The sequence below is a fragment of the Vidua chalybeata genome, chromosome 13, assembly GCF_026979565.1.
Source record: "Vidua chalybeata isolate OUT-0048 chromosome 13, bVidCha1 merged haplotype, whole genome shotgun sequence".
NCBI classification, from domain to species: Eukaryota; Metazoa; Chordata; class Aves; order Passeriformes; family Viduidae; genus Vidua; species Vidua chalybeata.
In genome coordinates, this window is record NC_071542.1 from 10,239,128 (window position 1) to 10,261,187 (window position 22,060).

At 42.3% G+C, this 22,060-nt stretch overlaps 2 protein-coding genes across 2 annotated transcripts in view; one reads left to right on the top strand and one right to left on the bottom strand.

Moving 5' to 3' along the window:
• Positions 1 to 20,922, bottom strand: part of FBN1 (fibrillin 1) — a 145,754-nt gene extending 124,832 nt beyond the window's left edge. Inside the window, exons 1-3 of the mRNA XM_053954527.1 lie at positions 20,756 to 20,922; positions 7,190 to 7,272; positions 6,189 to 6,287 (exon numbers count right to left, since the gene is read on the bottom strand). Coding sequence (XP_053810502.1) covers positions 6,189 to 6,287; positions 7,190 to 7,272; positions 20,756 to 20,922 — 349 coding nt within the window. The remainder of the gene's footprint in view (positions 1 to 6,188; positions 6,288 to 7,189; positions 7,273 to 20,755) is intronic.
• A 98-nt stretch (positions 20,923 to 21,020) lies between these two features.
• On the top strand, positions 21,021 to 21,509 carry LOC128794770 (putative HTLV-1-related endogenous sequence). The gene has a single exon (XM_053954971.1). The coding sequence runs from the start codon at positions 21,021 to 21,023 to the stop codon at positions 21,507 to 21,509; it is 489 nt and encodes a 162-aa protein (XP_053810946.1).
• Positions 21,510 to 22,060: the final 551 nt, after the last annotated feature.

Sequence of the window (22,060 nt, forward strand, 5' to 3'; positions counted from 1 at the left end):
GTATTGAAGGGAAGCATGTAAGGAAGCTCCTGAAGACAGCCCTGTTCTGCTAACACATGCAACACAACAAGCTGACCTGGCCAAGTAGGATTTCTCGCATAAAAAGGAGAAATAACAGAGTTATTTCTTTCTGTATGCCAACTGTGGGCTCACCCCACCAGTAGAGCTGCTGTGCTTGGGAGCTGCAGAGCTCACAGACAGCCCTTCCCCAGAACAAACAACCTTCCCCTCCCTAGGGCAGAGGCAGGGGAGCAGCAGCACTCTCTCCTCAGCTGCAGCCCCACCACTTATAATGCTTAACAGGCAGCTTAAGCCCCATGCCAGTAAAACATAATGTCTCTGAGTAATTTTTCTAGTAATAAGGGCAAATATATCTCTTAACTAGATGTTGGGAGCAACTAAAAGTATGTCAGGCTCTTCATAAGGCATACAGAAGTGGGCAGGTCTCCCAACAAAGCGAAGGCCTTCCTGCTGTCCAACACAGCTGTGAACTGGGGCCTGCACTCCAGTAAGCAGCTGGGAAATGGTTTTCCTCTTAACAGGAACCACATGAAAGGCTCCTCCCCAGATAGGATTACAGTCTGATCAGCAGTTCAGTAGATTGTTGATGGAGCACTGGATACCTACACCATGCTGTCTGAAATGCTCAGGACTGAAAAATGGAAATGGCACATCCCGTCAGAGCCTGCAGCTAACAGGTGCCATGCCAAACACCAAATTTTTCATCTCACACAAAACCCTTAGGCATCATTTGGCTTTTAACAGTTCAGAAGTATGTGAATATAATTTTTTTTTCAAGTAGAAATAATAATTTTAACTGTACTGCTTTCTATAACAGTATGATTCCACAAAACAAAGTAAAATATACAACTGGAGAAAGAATTTAAAGTAAGCTAGCATTTAAAACACTAGTAACCTTAATTCTTCAATTATAAAAGCAAAAACTGTGTGTTACATTTCTTATGTGTCTAATAGTTATTATACATCTTTGTTCTGCTTTGGATGTACTTCAGGATTTCAAGCAACAAAAATGCACCAACATTCCTCAATAAAACGTAAAATTGTCTGCAAATACAGAGTGAATATCTGGTGAAGATTTTTGACAATGTCCTAAGTAGGTCAGAAAAAGGTGTATAGTTACTTTAAAATGTGTAGTTCAACTAGCTTTATACAATCTTAGAAAAACAGAGGGGATTACAAAAAGCATAGGAAATGATATCATCTGTCAAGCAGGGAAGGAACTTAAAAACCACAAACTGATTTCAATTAGAGCAAGCTATGCCAAGAGCTAATTTCCATTCCCACATGAAGACCAAAGCCATTTAAGTAGTTTGAACTACATTTGAGATTAAAAGGTTAACAGTAGCTTAAATTATGATTTTCATATTATCTGTTCATGTATAAATAAAGTATATTTCCTTGTTTTGGGGTACACAAACAAAGTTTCCATAACTTGTCTTACTGCTTCTTAAAATAACTTTTCCAAGGTAAAATACTTCTTCCTCCTTTTAAAATTAAAATCGTTATGGGAGACTGCAGGGACACCCAGTCATCCTTACTTAAACAAGCCATTTAAATCAGTGAGCTTTCTCGCCTGTTACCAGGCAAGAGGATCACTGACATACAGTCAGTAAACTAATTACTTATTTTCTGCCCTCTTTTGTGGGAATGTTGGAAAGAGTACTTCCAAAATCATACAGACTACTCTGTAATATTATCCTTCCAAAAGTTTACAGAAAAACATTTAAAGGCTGTCTGGAGCTCAGATGATGATGTTAAAAATACATTTTTGAAAACTAGCATATTAATGCAGGTCCAGGTTCTCTTTTCTCAGCTATATCAACAATTCCATTAATGTCAGTGGAGATATTCCAGTAAGTGAAACAACCTGTTCCAAGATATCACACTGACAGAGACTCAAAGAAAAAGCACAGGAATTACTAAAAGGCTGGTAAATCAATGCACATAGCTTTGCCTTATCTTGGCATGCACAGGAAATGTTAACATTAATAAATGGTTGCTTTTAATCAATTATTGTTCTTTTTCACATCCAATTTGTAAACAGTCTGCACTGGAAATGTCTGAAGTCAAAACAGGAATAACTGCAGGAACACAACTTTATAAATCTGCAAAAGAGCCAGCAAGAGCGTACATATCCACACAGGCTTTGCGTGTGGGCGAAAGTTATGTTTTTTATCAAAGTGCTGCCCTCTTAAGCATAACAATTCCCAACTTTTAAATAAATACCCAGCAAAACTGAGTAAAGACTTCATCACACCCAGAGCACTACCACAAGCACAACCGCTCATGAAATGTGCAGGAGCTCACCAAGCAGACGAAAGGTAGCACACGTGCTGTCTACTCTGCGATCCCACACTAAGAAACGTGAGGTGGGAGGCTCTGCAGCCCTCAGGTGGGACAACCAGCGGCGCCGCTGGCCCGGCACCCGAGCGGCAGCGCAGCCAGCGGGCACCGCGGGAGAGGCCGGCTCTCGCCTCTGTGCCACTGCCGAGGAAACGCTCCCAGCCCCGGCCGTGCATGACGCAGGGCTTTGCCTGCCAGGAGCTGTAAACAAGGAATGACGGCCGCATCGCATCCCAGATGCTCAGCGTGCTTTCTCTGTCAAGTGACTGACTCAGGAGAGAGATGGCAGCTAGCGCCAAGGCGGGACACGAGCCTGCTGCCCCACAGCCCTGCACAAGGCACAGACACAATCCACAGTACCCTCGAAAACTCTGGGAACATTCGAAATTCAAGACCTTACAACACCACCTCTGACAGTAGCAGAGTATAAGGCATGGGGCTGAGCTCCAGGTTTTACTGCCATTGAGCAGACACCTCCCACAGCACCCGAGGAGTGGGGTCCCAGGGCACGGAGCCAAGGCCCAGGCTCAGCCCCACACCACGGGCACTCTCTGAGGAAGACTCTGGGCAGGAAGTCTCTGAGGAGGAGCTCAGTCCTCGGCTGTGCCTCTGATGCTGCTGGCAGGGGAGCAGAGCAGGCCCTGCTCTGGACATGGACACTCCATGTCTCCACAGCCATCACCCCGAGCACCCACCACAGCTGCCTCTGTCACAGCTCTCTTCTTTCTGGGACAGCCCCATCAGCAAATGCCTTCCCTGTTTCAGCCAGCCAAAACCATTCTGACTACAGAAGCAAAACCAGGGCCTCAGCTCAGAGACAGACCTGACCCATAACCCTGAGGGCAGCCTGACACCCTCCTCCTCGTTTGCCCCCTGCTCCCACAGGGGCAGAGCAGCAGCTCTAACACGTGGCAGGATCACAGAGCATGAATGCAGCAATAAGAAGGGCCAGGCTGCAGCAGCGACGGACACGGACGCAGCAGCCACAGCCCGGGTGCTGTGGGAGCAGCAGGGAAGCAGCTGCCAGCGCAGAGCTGGCAGAGCACGGAGCACAGGACATCTCCCACAGCACAGAGTGTTGCACATCCACACACAGGTGCGCCTGCAGTGTCAGAGCACCCGCACATCACAGCCAGCAGCAGGGAGGCCTCCACACTTGGCACTCTTATCTCCAAGCCTGCTATAAGCACGCCCAAAAATTCTCTAATTACACAGAAATAACCACTACTCAGCCAGTAAGTTTACTGATGTCACTAAAATCCCTGCCGAGAAAACCACTGGTTGATCTTTTCAACCACAAATCAGATTCCTAAAGCTGACTCTTAACCAGAAAAGTCCCAGCAACTGACCTGCATGAGAATCAAACTTGGAAGCTTTGTTTTGCTCTCAAATCCATATGCTTTCCAGTCCACATTAAGTATTTTATTTTGACAGACAACCAGAGTATAAGAGTCACTGCCAATTCAGTTTCTGTCTATGGATCTACCTGCTAGAAAATCCATGCCCACTACTGATTGTTTAAGTACTAAAGACACACATAGCTTAAAATATCCAAAGGACATCTCATGTATCAGAAGCTATACACTTAATTCTGAGAAATCATGGCATTTTCACTCATATTTGCTATTTTTATTTTGTATGTGACAAACATGTACCATTTATATTTGATTTTTAATTATTTAATTAATTTTTTCTTATTGTAAAAACATAATTAAAATAAGGTTTAATGAATGCATATTCTGACAAAATATTAACTGTTACCAAAGGTCGTTGACAGTAACCATTTGATGTCAAACAGTACTTTTTATGTTTACTTTGTTTTCTAATTGCAGATCTAAGTCATTGTGGCCTGTTGTGTAAATACATATTCATGGGTTTTGTCTACAGTGCCAACAGCACAAATGATTTACATAAAGTATGTTCTGTAAGTACTAATGATGTGGTAAATCATAAAAATATTACACATGAGTGCACAGAAGCAGTGGAGTCTCTTTTCTCTACAACTTACCAGACATTTGTGCTTTTAGAATTGGTATGTTTTAATAAATAAAGGGGATGAAACCACATACACAGAATGTATCTTACATTACTGCAGAAACTGAACAACTCCAATGAAGGCTAAAACTATGGAGATCAATGGTAGAATATTTCAGAAAAAGAACTACAAGAAGAATCAAAAACTTTAGCCTATTTTTCTTTTGAGTCTTGACTCATAAAAGACTCAAGTGGAGCCAAAGAAAAAAAATGAGGTAAGGCCCACTTGTTTCTGCCAAAGGTGCCAAAGCATGTAACAGATACAGAGATGTATGTCCCCTTCTGTGCCCCGAAGGGTACTTGGGAGAAGGTCATACCTTCCTTCACTGGCTTACAGGACTAAGCATAAGCACCTGGTAAAACAGTAGCTGCAAAGCCAGGCAGGAGCACACCACCACACACATTTGTGCAGCACTTTGCAAACCCTTCCCTCCCTCCAGTACTCTATGGGAACTCCAGAGCTCCACATCTTCCTCATGCTGCCCTCTCCCTAACATACATCAGAGAAGCATGAGATGGGATGAACTACAAAGAACAATGTTTACCATTTTAGTACATGCCATTCCATAACATTCTGCAATTGTTAATGCTTTTCCACTGTTATTGCATAAAAAGGATGCTAAAACCACAAAGTGAAATGGTCAGTTATGTGGGAAACTCTTATCAACCAGGAAAGCAAAAAAATGGCAAAGTAAAAAATAAGAAGCAAAGGAGACCACACACTGAGTCTCAAAAGATATTTAGTACTAAAAGGATAACCACTTTGCATAATATCAGAGAACTCTGCTGAGTGCATTCCCCACTGACTTCTGTTAATATGTTGTTCAGATAGTTACAGGCATTTGTGAGAACCAGTCTCCCCCAAAATTCTTTCCAGAAACTTCATGTCATAAAAAAATCTGGATCATGTACATTCTAAGAGACAGAACTATGTTCAAATGAGAATACAGAGTACTAAGCAGTTGGCATTTCAGATATGAATCCTACTCTATCTCAAACACTCAGCTCATGTTTAGCCATTGAGTTCTCTTTTTATTGAATGAATTCAATTTTACTCATTTTTCCCTGGCTCTGAGAAACCTTCCTTGAAATCTTGAAATACAAACATTTCTAGGAAAAGTCATCTGTCTGAAAAGTTTCATTTTCAAAGAATCTTTGTTTTTCTGATGAAAAGCTGTTCCACTTAAAAACTTGAGCAACTCTGTACCTCTAGTACCTACAGAAGTGTCACCTGAAGAAAGCAGTATTAGATTCAGAAGATATGTACTGAGCCTGGCAAGGAAATGCTCTAAAGCTTGTAGGCCTAGGTATTAGTATACAGCATACATAGTGTCTGGTTTATAATCTTTGAAATCTAAAGGAAATTCCAAAGCATGTCAAGATCAGCCAATTGTCAAGAGTTGTCTCTCTATCATTACAACTTTTGTCATATACATGCTCATGTCTACCAGTGAACGGAGATAAGGTATTTTCCAGAAAACAAGGAGAACTAGAATTAGTGTTACAAAGTGGCAAATTAAAATAGCTTCTAATAAGACTGATTTGGGTTTGATTTGGCAAAAAAGAGAAGCGTCTCCAAAAGCCCATCTCTGAGTCATTCTTCAGTTTCAGCATAGAAAGCTACACTTCCCTTCCTGTGGTAAAAGTATGTCTGGTGACTCAGAGGTTATTTGTCTTAAATACTGACCACTGAACTATTTTACATATCTTAGTAGCTTCACAATTTTACATATCTTAGTAGCTTCACAGATTCAAAAGAGTAATATCAGACACACAGAAGAAATACTTACTTGATTTTGAACCACAGGAGGGGGCTATCTGACCATTTGGGCATGTGCACATGTTTGGTCTAGAGCAAAATCCATCTCCACAGGAATGTCTGCAGATTGCTATTAAGAAAACATAAATGCCTTTAAAATACGTCTCAAAAACCTCAAACACATAAAAAAAACACCTGATAGAAAATTCAGTACCATAACATAAATACCCACAAACTCATTAAACCACATACAACAGATCCCAAAACTGTTCCTCCTGTTCATCTGCATCTTTACAGGGAGCAGCTAAGACCTAGACCTTCACCATCTGCTATGAAAAGCTCTGGGAACATGCCACAGGCCACACTAGATATGGGGAGATTTCCCTGGAAAAGTGAAACTGTTGTCCATTTTACCTTCTCAGAGGAAGGATGGCACTGAGGCAGCAACATAATGCTTCCTTTATTTCTGCACCACACACAGACAAGAGCAGTAATTCCCATCTGACAGCATGCTGCTGCAGGATCTCTGGAGAGAGTCTTATCAGCCTTGGGCAAAGTGCCTTTAGGAATTATTTCTGGTACATTGTTCTACTACGCATGAATATGCATACAGCACTATGATGTATGTATATATTTATATCCCTATATATTTCAGGAATATGGTCCAAAAAAGTGGAGAAAATGCATTTGCTGGGCTGATGCTGTTGCCTCCTTCCATTAACTTAAACAGATTAACATAGTCCACTCATTCCCAAAAGTTCACACACCCCTTGAAACCCTTTACTACAGACTTAAACAGAACATGTGGAGGAGATTAATCTTTTGTTAAATGTTGGTATCACATCATTGTGTTGTAGCCCATGAAACTTTGTATATTAGTTTAATATAGTTTAAATGGTAAAGCAATCGTGTACAGCTGCCTTTGAAAACATACAGAAATACATTTCAATTCTGGTATACAATTAAAACCACCCTGAGACACAGAAGGACAAAGACAAACATCAGTCATAACACATAACTAGATTAACTTACGGACTATGCATTGGTTTCCACCAGGTAACGTTTTCCATCCAGGGCAGCAGTAGGCATTGTAACGTGATCCACACACATTTGGTCTGGAAAAAAATAAAAAGGATAAGGATGAATACTTATTTTTTACTCAGAAATATGTTTTAGAAGTAGAGAATAAAATGGAAAAGGTAAATCACTGCAATATACATTTCAATAATTAAATTTAGAAGTGTTGTATGTTTTTGGCCTGTAGTTGTTGGGGTTTTTAGGTAACATACACTTCTATAAATTAAAGATTACATGACAAGCACAAAATCGAATCAGTAACATCTGAACAACGGGAATAGAATGGGGAAACCTTGTCTCACAACACTCCATATCTGAAGAAGTAACCATCCAGGTTTTTTGAGCAAAACTCATACTTAAATAAAAAATGAGCATCCAGCATCATTAATAACCACAAACTAAATCTAGTGCTCTTTGAGTGGGAATTTTTAATCTTCCTGTTGCTTCCTTTTCTTTACTCTAAAGCACTATTACTGTAGCCTATTTTTTCCATGAACAAAACTATGTATGTGTGAGTGAAACATGCCAACAAGAACATTAGCCAAATAAATGATTCAAAATACGTTAATTCTTCATTAGGAAAAATTGCTTACTACCAAAACTAATCAAGGATGTGGGTGTATGTAGTGGTAAGGTCCTATGAAATGAGTATGAGGGGCCTACTGCCCTCCTCAAATGATGTATCCACAGGAATTTTTCTTTCCAACCTATTCCTCTCATCCATATTAACCCTCTCAAATCACTTTGTTACTAGAGTTTATGACAACTGAAAGTTGACAGGACATGACACTATTCCTATCATGATTTTATTGATAAAAATAGAAAAGTTGAAATTATTCTATGTCCCTCATACATAGAAGGACAATGGATTTTTTTAATCTATCTCGTCCTATTTATTTGATGCCTCTATCCATGCAAATAAAGCTAGTAAGAATACTTTCAAAAACGGGAACATGTGCCTTCTTTTGTTTTACACTTAATAATCTTAGCAGAGGAAAATTTTACAATCTCTGTTAATATTGTGAGCAATTACTCAATAGATTAATGCAGCTAGAACCAGCTAGAAACTTCCTAGGAACTGCTATACTAAAATATTGTATACAGATTAAAGACAGATTTAAATGTTTACTGTTTTAAGAAGTGTTCTCTATTATTATTTTGTCCTTGGTCTTTCAGAAAGTTCTTCATTGCTAGTATTGCAATGTCTAAGTAAACAATAGTTACTTCATATGGTGAGGCCACTTAAGACAATCAATCTCAATATATACAAACATTTCTTTATGCATGTTTTCCAACTAAAAAAAAGTTACATACTCTATTTATTTAGGGATATGCAGTACTAATGCAATTTCAAGTATTCTGATTATACCAATTTCAGTGACACCTATTCTTTCCAACCATGGCCAGAAACTACTTAAGTCAAAGCAAGCACTACCATTACCTTCCACTGGTTCTGAATAATTACAAAGTAATAACCGAGATGAATGTGAGCAATACAATTGGACTTGTTGCAGGGTCCTTTTCCCTTCCTGCAACTGGTGTTACAGACTCAAAGTCTTATTCATTTAATTACAATGTATTCAGTTTTAGTAATGTCAGCTACTTCCCTGCAGGGCTATAACCATGTAACTTTCCTAGAGTTCCCTGTTCATCAATGCCAAATGTTGCTCCAGAATCATCTGCCAAGTAAGACTGGCAAGCAGACAAGTGAGATTGCTTTTTACCTTCCCCAGTCAGAAGAAATAATGGAACTTATTAAGACAGCTAGAATGGGTTTGTTGCTACCTGTTAGAACCTATGGGCATAAACCACCCATTTCCGCTTCCAGCTGCTGAGGCTTTATAGAAGGCTGACCATAAAGTGATGTTTATGTTGTCTGTCAAATTTCAGTCCCAGCAAGTATGTGTGGCTTTGGGGACCATCTGGTCCACGTTATGAGAAAGAAGCAGATTTCTGTGTCACAGAGAAACCTGGTTTTAAAAATCTTTTTCCAAAATGGGACTCTGGAAAACCTAGATGTGCCAGCAACCATGAAGTCAGAGACCCTGAGAGCCTTGAAGCTGTCCACAGGGTAGGCTAAGCCATACAACCAGGAGCCTCCAACCCCTGTGCAGTGTGCTTAGGTTTGAAAGAAAAAAAAAGTCATCAAACTGTACTTCCATGGAACAGTTTGAGCCTGACAAGTGCATTTTCCAGTGGAACACTTTTTCATCAGAAAGCTGCTGTCTAGCTTATAAAAGAAACCTATATTAAAGTCTGAATGTTGCTTCTTTGAGACAGAGGGAGTGTTCTTAAATTGTGCATATTTGTAAAATGACTTTGAAAATAATTAATTTTGAAGGTTAAATTAATTGATATTTATGAGGTGATCAGACACTATAGCAATAAATCCCCATAAATAAAGTATTCAAGGCAATAATAAATAATTTACCTCATGTAAAATCATGGAATCCATCAATCAAATTGTAAAGGCTCTATCATGGCATTTACTTTGAACAGTTACCCACTGTGTGTTAAATAGAGCATATTTTCCTGCTGATACTATAAGCTATGAATACTAAAGAAGTGTTTTATATTCTTATAAAACTATTTTCCTGAACAGCACTAGAAGAAGAATTCAGTTATAAAATCTGATTTGTAATGATAAAATAAGCAAAAACATATCTATATACCCTGAAACTACCTACAGCACCTTCCTTTCACTCCAAAGCCCAGCGAAGGAATAGAGAATCTCAGAACAAAGCTGTTACCATTGAAATTAAAAAAAAAAAAAAAAAAAAAAAAAAAAAAAAAAGTCCCCTGTTTTATTTTAGAGATACTGAATGAACTTGTGAAGTATAAAAGTATTTCTGTAATGGCATGGTGCTGAGAGACAGGATGGCTGATGCCCAGATTTTCATCAAAGATGTCCAAATTAAACAAGATATTATGTCTTTGATTAATGATATGCAAGTAGAAATTCAGTAGCAAAGTGAGCTGATTTATCAAAAGACATTAGACAAACTAGAAAAATCTTGGAACAGCAGAGAGAAAAAGGTTTATCTGGAAACTCTGATAACTAACACTTGAGAATGATAGGTTTGCACAGATATTGACAGCACCTGCATGCACCAAACTAGAAGATATTCTTTCCAGAAACAGCCACAGGGGCCCTACCCCCGTTCCAAGTAAAGCGTGCGGAGGGGGAATGAGCGGGCATCGGCTCCTTGAGATGCATCACCGCCTCCGGCTGGCACAGCCTCTCAAATAAAAGATCTCCTTTCTCCACAGGGCAATACGGATGTCACCCACGGAAAGGACAGACTGGATCTGTCCCTCCCGTGCTTCCAGAGCCCTGGCTCAGCAGGGATGTGTGGCTGCCCGGCTGCCCCCACCCGCAGCCATTACCCAGGCACTGCGGGTGGATTGGCGAGTGGGAACACAGAGGTAAAATAATGAGAAGCAAACCATGCTAAGCTTGGCAGAGTCTTCTTATCAGCTATAACCAGGCAGCAAGGGTACATGACAGTCAGAGAAATGAGGGAGATTTTCAAAAACCCTGTGTGAAGCCGGCAGCAGCGAACACCCAGGCCGGGAATGGCAGGGCCAGCTCTGGCATTGGGACTGTCCTCCCCGGGGTCCCGGCAGAGGCACCATCGGAGCCCCGTGCTGCAGCCTGCCAGGGGGGAGGACTCGTTCCCTACATCCCCAATCTGCCCTGCCTGTGACCCCTCGAGGAAATTACAGCCCTCTCCGGAAGAAAGCATTGCCCATCTGCAACTCCCATGGGAGGAAGAGTTTCTGGCACTGCTGTGAGCGAGGCTTCAGGCAGAAATTTTGTCAGCAGCACTGCCATGCACCGGCCAACGCTGGCGTAATCCGCGCTGAATCAAACCCAAAGCACGGGTCTCAAATAAATTAGACAGAGACCAGACAGAGTGGGAGAGAGCAGCTGAGAGAGCAAGAGAAACAGCTGACCACCAGTTAGAGAGCTGGGATGCAGGGATACTGGGAAGGGTTTCTCATGGCTCCCTCAACTCGTTTTTCCTCTCCCTAGGAAAACTCATAGGGATTCTTCCTTGCAAGAGAACGTTTCATGAACAACTTCTATTAACTATTTGGCTGCAGTGGTTAGCATATGACCCAGTTTTCTGGCAGAAAAATACAATTTAAAGCAATATCATCAGCCAGCAGTTGTTTTTAGCGAATGCTTTGCCTATTTTCCTTCTTATGTGGGTAACTCTGGTAGCTGCTAAAATTGTACCCAGAACTATTTGCTGATCATTTCCACATAAAATTGGAGTGATGTTTCCATGCTTGCACTGGGCAATTAAAAAGAATTACAAACTGCACCTGAAAAAATGGGAGGCTGGTCTTAAAAATCTGCTTGTTAAGGCTCCAGAATGTGATGATGATTAGCTTTTACTAGTAGGTTTCAAGAGACACAAAATCAGATCTATACTTCTTGCTGTAAACCAGCTTTATGTACCTACTAAACTTCCCAGTGTCTCTAAATACTAAATGCACAGACTGCAGCAGCTCGGCTGATTCCACTGGAGCTTTACTCAGCTTTCCCACAGAATCAAGAACTTCCATCGCCAGATATAGTCCAAACTTTAGTGGATGCAGCAGATTTAAGTTCACCCTGCTCTGAGTGGGGGTTGAACCACATGGCCTTCCAAGATCCCTCCTCACTTAAATGACACAAGCCAAGTATGCATAAATTAGAGGTCGGTATCTAAAGCACCTCCTTTAGCTGTGCTGGCACCTACCCCCTCCTCCAAGGAGCAGCGAGCAAAGCAGGACTGGGAAGGGAAGATCTGGTTCCTGAAGCTATTTATTTCAATCATATAAAAGGAAACCCTACAAAACTATGCTATACTCTTGAACAAACACAAAATTTAACTTCTATCATACTATAAAGAATAAGCATGCACTTTTAAGCAAAATATGGTTTTTACATAGAAAAGATTGCATCTGATGTACTCATTTTTACAGTGCAATAAGCAAGCCTGTGCCGTGCAGAGAGCCTAATATGATAACTATTTCTCACTCTGACAGTAAGGATACCGCTGTCCCAGAATCCTGGCTCAGTTCAACTAAAAAAATAACACGCTGAGCAGCTCTATGGGTATCTTTGGCTCTGGCCAGAAGTTCAAAATGACATGCAAGTTTCCTGCAGCAACACTGAACACTTTTCTAACCCTAACCTCCATCACACTGTGACAGCTAAATACAGCAATCCAAGAACAGCATTGACATTAAGAGAATTCTTCCGCAATTGCTCTGAAAATCCAACCCTGTCTTTTGCAGGGACACGCTCATCTAACCTGACAGCCAGGCATTGTTCTCATTCATAGCCAGGGACAGACGCGTTTCTGGCATGTATTCCTTCATTGTTCCACTTGAGAATGTCAGCGGGTCCAGTTCAAAACCCATCTACATGGCTGTATAAGACACGTAAAGTACATCACCACAAGAAACTATCTGCCAGGCCAGACAAGTGAGCAGATAAAGAGGAAGGATCCATCAGGTACTTCCTTAAAGCACACACAAAAAAAAAAAACTAACTAAAAAGATATATTCAGAGGACAAGAAGTCTTTTCTATCTGGTAGCACTAAAAACATCCCATGGGAAATGGATGTAACTGTGGGCTAAGGCAACACTTAGCAGTTCAGATGTCACTTCCAGGACAGGAGGGGAAAAGGGAGAAATCATTTCACACCTCCAGGTCTACTCCCCACACTCACCATGTACCCACTAATGGTTACTGAGGGGGAAAACCTCTAAGAGTTTCCCAAGGGAAAGCAGCCAGGGAGCTCAGGATTTCCACCAGCCCGTGCCCAGGCTGAGCAGCAGCACAAGGGCTGGTGTGGGGCACGCTGGCCAGACAAACCCAAGGCCAGCCAGCCCCTTGTGAAGCTTCCCTGGAGGCTGCAGGTTGTGCTGGTACCACCCACCATCCCCCATGGAGGACACCCAATCCTTTAGGATGTCTCCTATACCTGACACTTGCATCAATACTGTCAGAGAACGCCCTTAGGTGTTAAGCAATGCTATTAATTTGTGTAGTAAGTGCTATCCCTTAGGCTACTGAAGATTTATTTTAGGTAAGTTATCAGTATTTCTTCTCCTTTCACTACACACTATTCTACCCTTTGTCTCTCTCCTTGCTGGGACAGTGACTTCACATTTTCAAAAGGCCAATTACCTGCACATCTGCCATAAGGAAATAGGAAAACCCTGTTTTAGTTACATTGTCCCTAGCAGACACTGGTAATTTACTCTGTACACAAGGAAGAGAAAAAAGATGGAATATTAGTGGGAAAAACAAAGAAGAAAAGAGAGAGGAAAATAATGTTCCTGAAAGGAAACAAATTTTAGTTTGAAACCTCAGCTGAACATCACTGGATATTCTGATGTCCTCCAGCAAAATATGAGAGAGAGGGAAGCTTGAAAAAGAGGATGAAAATGATTATGACTGTAGACAAAAGAACTGTGGCTTTCATTTGGTATTTCTGAGGCTATAATGGTCATGAATCATTTCATAAAATGAGAAGTAGAAAGGAAAACAACAGATTCTCCAGCAAGTCAACATCAAAATTATTTTTCCAGATAAAAGCTAGACCTCCTTCATACTTCAGTGAAGATCTATAAGCAAAACCAGAAGGCAGAGGTTTTAATTTAACAGGCTATCTTTTACATCCCAATGTATCTTCCAAAGAAGAGCCCGACTTTACTGAACTGTCACAAAAACCCCAAATGATTGTCCTCATGCCTCTATCTGCACACTAGCCTTAGCATGAATGAGGCTGTTCAGTAGGTCTGAAGTACTTTTAAAAAGATTAAACAAATAAAACTAGGTGGGAAAGTCAGAATGGATGAGAAAACAACCATAGGAGAAATGTAAGATTGAAAAGCTACAAATGTATTTCCCAGCACAGTGCAATGGTTAATCAGAAACACTCCAGGCCACAATTGCTCCATTCTACAAATATATTTACTGAGTCTGGGGAGCAAGACCAAAGTGACAGACATGCCTCTATATCCTCTTCATCTTTAGGGTTGAGCAGGGAGATGAAGAAGGACATGGGAGTCACTCTCATTGCAAAACAAAAAAGTTAATGATTAATTTCTTAATTTCTTACCATTTTCATATGTGAACATTCAAAGATCTCAAGGTCTTAAAATCTTATTTAAATAGAGATGGCCTCCTGTTACCCAGTGTCTACCACATTTTTACCAAGAGGAAATTTTCCTAGTGATCTACATAGCTAAATGTCTGGGGTCTTTCATTTTGGGTAATACTATTCTAACAATCACAGGTTGCTCAGTCCATGAACATATTGAAAGAAATATATTGACCCTTGTCAAAAACTGTATTGAAGCTCATACACTAAACATTCAAGTTTGCAGCATGGAAGAGGAATGACAAAGACTGTCCTAAGTGAGCAGCAATGCTGAGCAACACACCACAGGAAAGGAAAACAAACATACAGGGAAACAGAAGCTGTGATCTTATTTGATAAGGACAACTGTAAGTGAAGCTGACAGAAGGACTGTTCCTGCCAAGCTCTGACCCAGAGATCCTCCCTTTGCTCCCATATCAACTGAGAGCAGCCCTATGCTTACTTCAAGTCTGCATCCTCAAGCCCAGCACAGCCCCAAAGGTTCAGACACCAGTGTGAAGCTGCACATAGAGCCGAACTTATCAAGTGACCAAGGGAAACAGACCCAGGTGATACAGAATCTGAGAACAACTTGTGGAACCACTACTGAACACAAAATGTATCCTGTGCTGGCTCACAGCAGGGGAGAAGTCTACTTTTATAAAACTTAAGTAGGCTCTTGACTGAGGAAAAGTGCAGCTATTGCTAGACAGAGTTTCTTCTGTCTCCTCGAAACAACTCTCTCAGGAAACCTGCACTGCAAACTGCACATTACTGCACCCTGCTCCAACAGGACACACTTCCTGCAGGTGCTGTTCTTTCCCCAACTCTTTATGCCTCCAGTTTCTAAAGACAGTACACCCCTGTCAATAAAAGTTCAATTAAACACTAACAAACTGAGATCAGAAAGTCACCACGACACATAAGATTAGACAACTGCATACCAAATCCACAGAAGAAAAGTATTACTTGGAACACAAAGAAATAAACAAAGTACTATCCATGACATCTTTTGTGTCTGAGTAAGGGCTGTGGGATTAATCTGTTTCTAACCTGCCAAGCAATTATGTCATAGCAACAATCAGCCTTAAAGGACCCCTCAGGATGTACCTTCTTGCAGTGGTTTTGTGGACACAAAGTGACAACCCTAATGTGAAATACACAAAGCCCACCACAGGCCAGCTGTAACGGGTCCTGCAGCATCTGGGGCAGTGTAGCAGGCCAGCGTGATACAGCCAAGAGCTAATCAGACAAAAATGAATAAATAGATAAATGAGGGGAAGAAATTAAAAGAATTACATCCAATCTTGCCTTCCTGATGTTCAACATGTCATCTTGGCAGAGTGATGCTGGGTGACAGGAAACCTGCTTCATCTTAGTCTCCCAGGCTGATTTAACAACATTTCCAAAACAATCTTGTTTCATACAGCACATCAAGAATGCTGCTACACTGTTGATTGTAGCCTTTTTCCTCTGCTTGCTCTATTTATGACCCACTACCATCAAATGGAAGAAAGTAATTATCTAATGTATTTTAGGAGAAGCACATGGCACTTCAAAACCATTTGTGTCCCACTACAATATAATATGAGAAAGTTCACAGAGAGGAAGACTGGCTAAGCTGTCAGAAACAGAATCACATGTGCCTCAGAGCCTCCCACTGAAAGGGAAACTACAATAGTATTCACCAAGAGTTTTAACCACAGGTTGCACTGGCATGCCCAAAATGAATAAAGTCCTAATTCTGCCTTACAAATTACACAGGCCTAGAAGTCTCTCCCCAAAACTGATAAACCAGAATTCGGATTAAGGCTGTGCCTTCTAAAGAGATGGTGTCCCAATAACACAATTCGGATATCTAAATGGAGACTACAAGGACTACAAAGCCCTGAAGATTATTTACTTTTTACTCTTTTTCTCCTGCTCCACGAAGTCACATGTACATCAAATCACAACACACCAAAACAGAGGAAACACATATATTAGGCACAATGCCAATATCTATGAACTCATTTCACCCCAGAACTAGATTTCCAAGGATCATGTAATAACAAAAGAACAGTACCACAACCATTGGCAAATATATTCAGAGAGGTGCAGAATATTAACACTACATGTAGTTGCCAAAGACTTCAGTTTCCACACAAGGACATGCAGGAATTGAAGTTCTTCATCCTCCATGTAAGCTTTACCCCACAGGCGCAGAGGACTGGAAGGAGGCCAGCCATGCCACCTGGAAGCCAGGTGAGTGCACCAGCACATGGGGTATTATAGCAACTTGCATGTATTTTTAATTAAGTCTTTTATTTCCAAGTATTCAGGCTGCCTCCCGCTTGCAGAGTGGCATTGACAAGGTGTGGCACCAGCAGCTGCCTAGAGGTGTGTAGGCCACAAGTGGCAAGAAAAATCTTTGAGGTTTTTCAGTATAAACAAGTATTTATCAGTACAGAAAGTCTGCTTTCCTTCAGAAGGCTTTTAGTGGTAAAGATTGGTTTAAAACGAAAACCAGAAGCCCTAATTATATAGCTGAGCACTAGAATTAAGTTATAGATTAATAAGATTATTCTATTTCAGGGAGCACTGATGCATAAAAACGGTCAACTCCAACCAAGTTTACTTAGGGAAGTGTATCAGAAAACCTGTGGTCTTCATTTGAGATACCCAAAAAAGCTCAATCCCCTGTTGAATACCTTTAATCCAAGACTTTTATGAATCCTTTTGGAGCCAACTATTCTGTTCTCCAATATTCGCTATCATTTCAACTTAATAAAAACAAAGAAATTAAATAATTCTTGCACAAATACATTTAATTAGTCTCCTAACTAGAAACATGTCAGAATTCAGCTATCTTGAAGAAATTTCAGTTCTTTCAAAATTCCTGCTATTTGTTAAGCAAATAATTGCTTTCTTTGGTCATTATATCATTACACAGAGAAGAGACTGATAAACAAGACAAACATTACTTAAAATGTTAAGAACTGAGTGATACTCATTAGTGTTTGAAGTCTTCTAGCATCATCAGAAAATGAGGAATCTTAATTAATTCTAAGATCTTTGGGTACAATAGTTCTTGTAATCAGACAAATACTACACAAAACACCAATAAATTATTTTTTGCTTTATATTTAAATGATTGAAACACATAGGAATGGTTGTCTTCAAGTATATATTGTTTAGAAAGTACTTCCTGTTCATGGCCAGTTTTGTAGAGTTTATTTCTTACAGAAGCTGACACTGCATTCCTGGGTGCTTAAAGGGTAGCAGGATAATAGTTTGATGCCTTATAGCTCAATACAGTAACATCTGTGATAAGTTCTGGGGATCTGGAGAAGTGTCTCACTAGCAGCTTATCATTTTAACTTACTGAATCACAATGGATTCCAGCAACACTTCCATGACCATAGAGTCTAGTTATATTTTTCAATAATTACTTTCTTTATTCTGATTACTTTCTGATCATTTGGAGGCATCAGGCACCAGCACATAAATATACATTGAATTAGGCCAAACACAGATGGCATTAAAAGGACTTTACCTTTAATGCCTCCAAAGCAGGATTGATTCAAACTATATAAGCAGCAAGTGCAACGTCTTAAAATGAGAACCTAAGAGGCACTTCCAAGTAATTTATAATTATTAAAATTAAAATATGCTTCTAGAATTACATTATACATTTGGACAGCTCATTGCCATAAACAATGAGGCAAAGGTCACACAGATGAAAGCAAACATCTCCTGCCAACAGCTTGCAGTAAAAAATGTTTAGTAGGAAAAATCATGAGAACTGAAACAGATCTTAAGCTTCTTCATTTTAACATGCAAGACCAGTATTCACACACAGATTAACCTCAATACTTTCAAATGCTATAAGACTTCCAATAGTCATTATAATCAAACACAAAAAATGACTGAAGAGTAAAAGAGTTTTCTTTAAAAATGTATCTCCATGTGCCTTACAATCAGAGCAAGAGTTCATTTCAAAATGAAAAGAAAGTCTTAGTCAACTGTAATAACATGAAAATAAAGTTTCCAAGCATCTGTTATGACTTGTATTACAATTAAGAGATTCCCAAATGTATTTGTACTGATGAACAAGTTAAAAAATACTATGTCTTCTTGTAAAATCATATTTTTAGTGGTTTAGTCCTCCAGTTACAATGAATAATGTATATACAGTTCCTATACATTCAAAATATGTTTTCCATCTGTCCTTCTAAATTTGTTCCAACCTTGTCTGTTAGAATGACAATTCTTTTTATTCACATTGTACAGTATAGTACCACACCTAAGAAACTGCTCACAACTTCTTAACTGGAAATATCCAGCAGGATTCACCCAACAATGATCAAAATTACTGTCCTCCAAGCAATTAGGGAACTCTATATTCTGCTTCAAATCAGGGTTACAAAAGAAGGTCTAACAAGAAACCAAGCTAATAATTTGTTTTGTCTTTTTCTCAGTTCATCTGGCAAATTATTACTTCCCTGTTAAGAATCTGCTTCCCAGGGGCATTCATTCACATTGGTAATATTCCAAAAACTGACCAAGATACAGAATAACTAAAATTTATGTTGGCACTATCTCTAGATTTGCAGATTACTAAGCAGATATATAACTCATAGATAACATAAGATAAAAGGAAGAATTATTGCAAAGGATATAAAAGATGGCAGGCTTCTGTTAAGTATAAGAATCAATTCTTAAGATTAAATACTTACCCTAACCCATTTTAGATTCCAAAAATAATTAACACTTGAAATATCATCCCTGGATGAACTATGTCTAAACAGCATAGTTTAAAGTGACAGTTACACACACCAAAGAAATTTTATCCTCAGCTAACATGCCTCTTAACTTCCACTAAGTCAGCACAGTGTGCTGGATGGCATATTCTGTGCCACAGAGCAAAAAATTGTGTTTATCAGTTTGATATTATCTCAGAATCCTATAACAACAAAGGTTATTAAAACACCCTAAAGAATACAGGCACTTTCTAATAAATGTTTTTTCTTATCATCTTTTATTGCTTGCAATTAGTCCCTCAAACTTTACTGTACATCTTTCTCACCTCCTAGATTTTGTCACATCTACTTTGGATCTGCTTTGTCCAAATATTTTTTTTGTGACAAGGTATAAGGAAATAAAGTCTGATCCTACAAAATCAGATCCATGAAAAATAATGCTGACAGCTTGCATCCATTTTTGCAGCATGCAAACCTAAAAATATAAACCTTTTTCAATCAGGCAAGCATTAAAAAAGCCAAGATTTTATATCCAAATATAGGTAAAAAGTACTATAGAACTATGAGGAAGTTAGTAAGAAATTAAAGCATATTCATCAAGGCCTCTAACAATAAAGTTGTAATAGCTCCTTTTTGAGAAAATGGGGGCAAAATAAGCAAATAGCTTGCATCCCTTACAGAAGCCTAACTATTTTAAATACGATTTTTGTTACACTTCTCTTCTGTCTCACAACAGAAAAAAAAATGGCTTTGTGCTGAAAAGGCACATTGGATCACCTGAGAAGGGAAACTTCTTTTTCATTACTTCATTACAAACTTTTCACCTTTAGTGAACTAGATTTTCAACTGCACATGCACGCAATGCCTTTCAGCTGACTTCACAACTATTTTAGCATTGGAAAGGTGTTCCATTAGAATGGGGAAAAGTTTGCCTGACAGAGATTTAGCCTTTAAAAAATCCTCTCTCCTAAGCACGTACCACAATGTTTCTTAAGAAATTAAACTCTTGTATGCTTGGGCTCACTCATACTAGTACTAGATAGTTAGATAGTCTATATGTGAGCAAGATGGCTATCACAAAAGGCTCAAGGTGAAGATGAGAGAGGACAGCTGATAAAACGGGCATGCTGTGGGCTCCAGGCATCACCGTTATTCTGCTTTTATGCAAAGCAGAAGGGCGGGATGCAGGAGGAATGCACAAGCCCGCAGTGTGCCTTTATCTAAGGCCTTCCTAGAAGATAAATTAGCAATCGCCGCGCTGCTGCGGCTCATCCTCACGAAGCATCGCCCACCCAGAGGTGAAGTACGGCTGCAGGTCGCCGAGGACCCAGCAGCCTGTCCGGCGGGGGGGCTGGCAGGGTGGCGGGGCTCCGCGCCCCGAGCCCTGGCGCTGCCCTGCGGTGCTGCAGGCGGCGTCCGGCGGCCCCCAGCCCAAACCGCTCCTCGTATGGGCAGCCCCAAGGGGGCTCGGGGAGCTCTCGCACACCAGGAGCTCCCACCGTCAAGAGGTTCTGGCTATGGATACACACGCGAACACACACACACACACACACACGCAGGCAGATGTGTGCCGGCTGCCCGGCCCGCGCCGCGGCACCCCGGGAGGGGCCGGGGCCGGCCCCGCACCTACCCTTTGAGCGCGTCGTGCCCGCCGCCGTGCCCTCTCCTCTTGGCCCGGCTGGACCGGCTCTCCTTGGCGCTCACCCCCTCGGTGTGCCCGGCGGCGGCGGCACCAGCCTGGGACACCCACAGCACGGCAACTCCCAGGGCGATCCCCAGCAGCCGCCCCCGCCACATCGCGTCCCCCGAGCCCCCGGGCTGCGAGCGGCCGCTGCCTCCTCTCCGCCGCCGAAGACTGCCGGTCCCCGCCGCCCTGTCTCCGACCAGCCTCTCCAATGCGAGCTGCGAGAGGAGAAATGAGGAGGAAGGGGAGTCAGGGACCAAGGAGAAAGCGGCCGCGGCCACCCCGCGCCCCCCGCCGCCTGCCCCCGCGCCGTCGGCCCCCGGCCAGCCCGGCGCTATCGCGCCCGGGAGAGGCGGCGGCCGCGGGGGACGGCGAGGGGCTGCCCGGCGCCGCGCGGGCTCTGCCTCCCCTTCAGCAGCATCCGCGGGGCTCCCGCTCCCGCCGCGGACAGACCGCGGCCGCCGCCACCGCTCCCGAAGCCGCTCCGGGGCTGGAAGCGTCCCCTGGGCACGAACCCTCCCGGCTCCCGAGCCGGGCACCGCTAGAGCCGCGGCGGCCGGAGCGCCGCGGGCAGCAGCCCCGCGCCCAGCCCGCCCGCCCCGGGAGAAGCCGCTGCGAGGGGCGCGCACCCGCTGGAGCCGCCGCCGCCGCCTGCCGTTCCCGCTGCTGTTCCAGCTGCGGCCGCTGCACCCGCCGCTAATCCAGCTGCGGTTCCAGCTGCCCCCTCCCTCCTCCTCCTCCTTTTTCCCCTCCTCTCCCCCCCTCCCTCCTCTTCAAGTATCGCCCGCCCAACCCTTTCTCGCGAGAGAGAGGGGAATAAAAATGTTCCCCCCACCCCCGAGCCGCCGACCCGGGGGCTCTCGGCGGTGCCCGGGCAGCTCCTGGCTAGCTGTGCCGTGGGTCACCTGCGGCCGGCCCGGGGCTGGCGGGATGCTCGGCCCCGAGAGGCTCCCCGGGAGCCGCGGGAAGGGTGCAGCGCTGCCCGGGAGGACGCGGCGCTGCCGCTCCCTCCGCTTCGGAGGCAGCTGCAGCCAGGCAGCGCTGCCAGCTCGGGTTACCCCGCTCACACGGCGGCAGAGGCATCAGCGCCTGGCGTAGCCTTAGTGCTGAGCCAAGTGTGTCAGACAGGAGTGGGGGGAACCGAAGGTAGTGCACGCCTCTGCCTCCATCTAAATGCATATAGATCTGTATATGTAGAGATATGTACTCCCTAGAGGTGCAGCATTTTGCATCTACAGCTTATGAAAAATA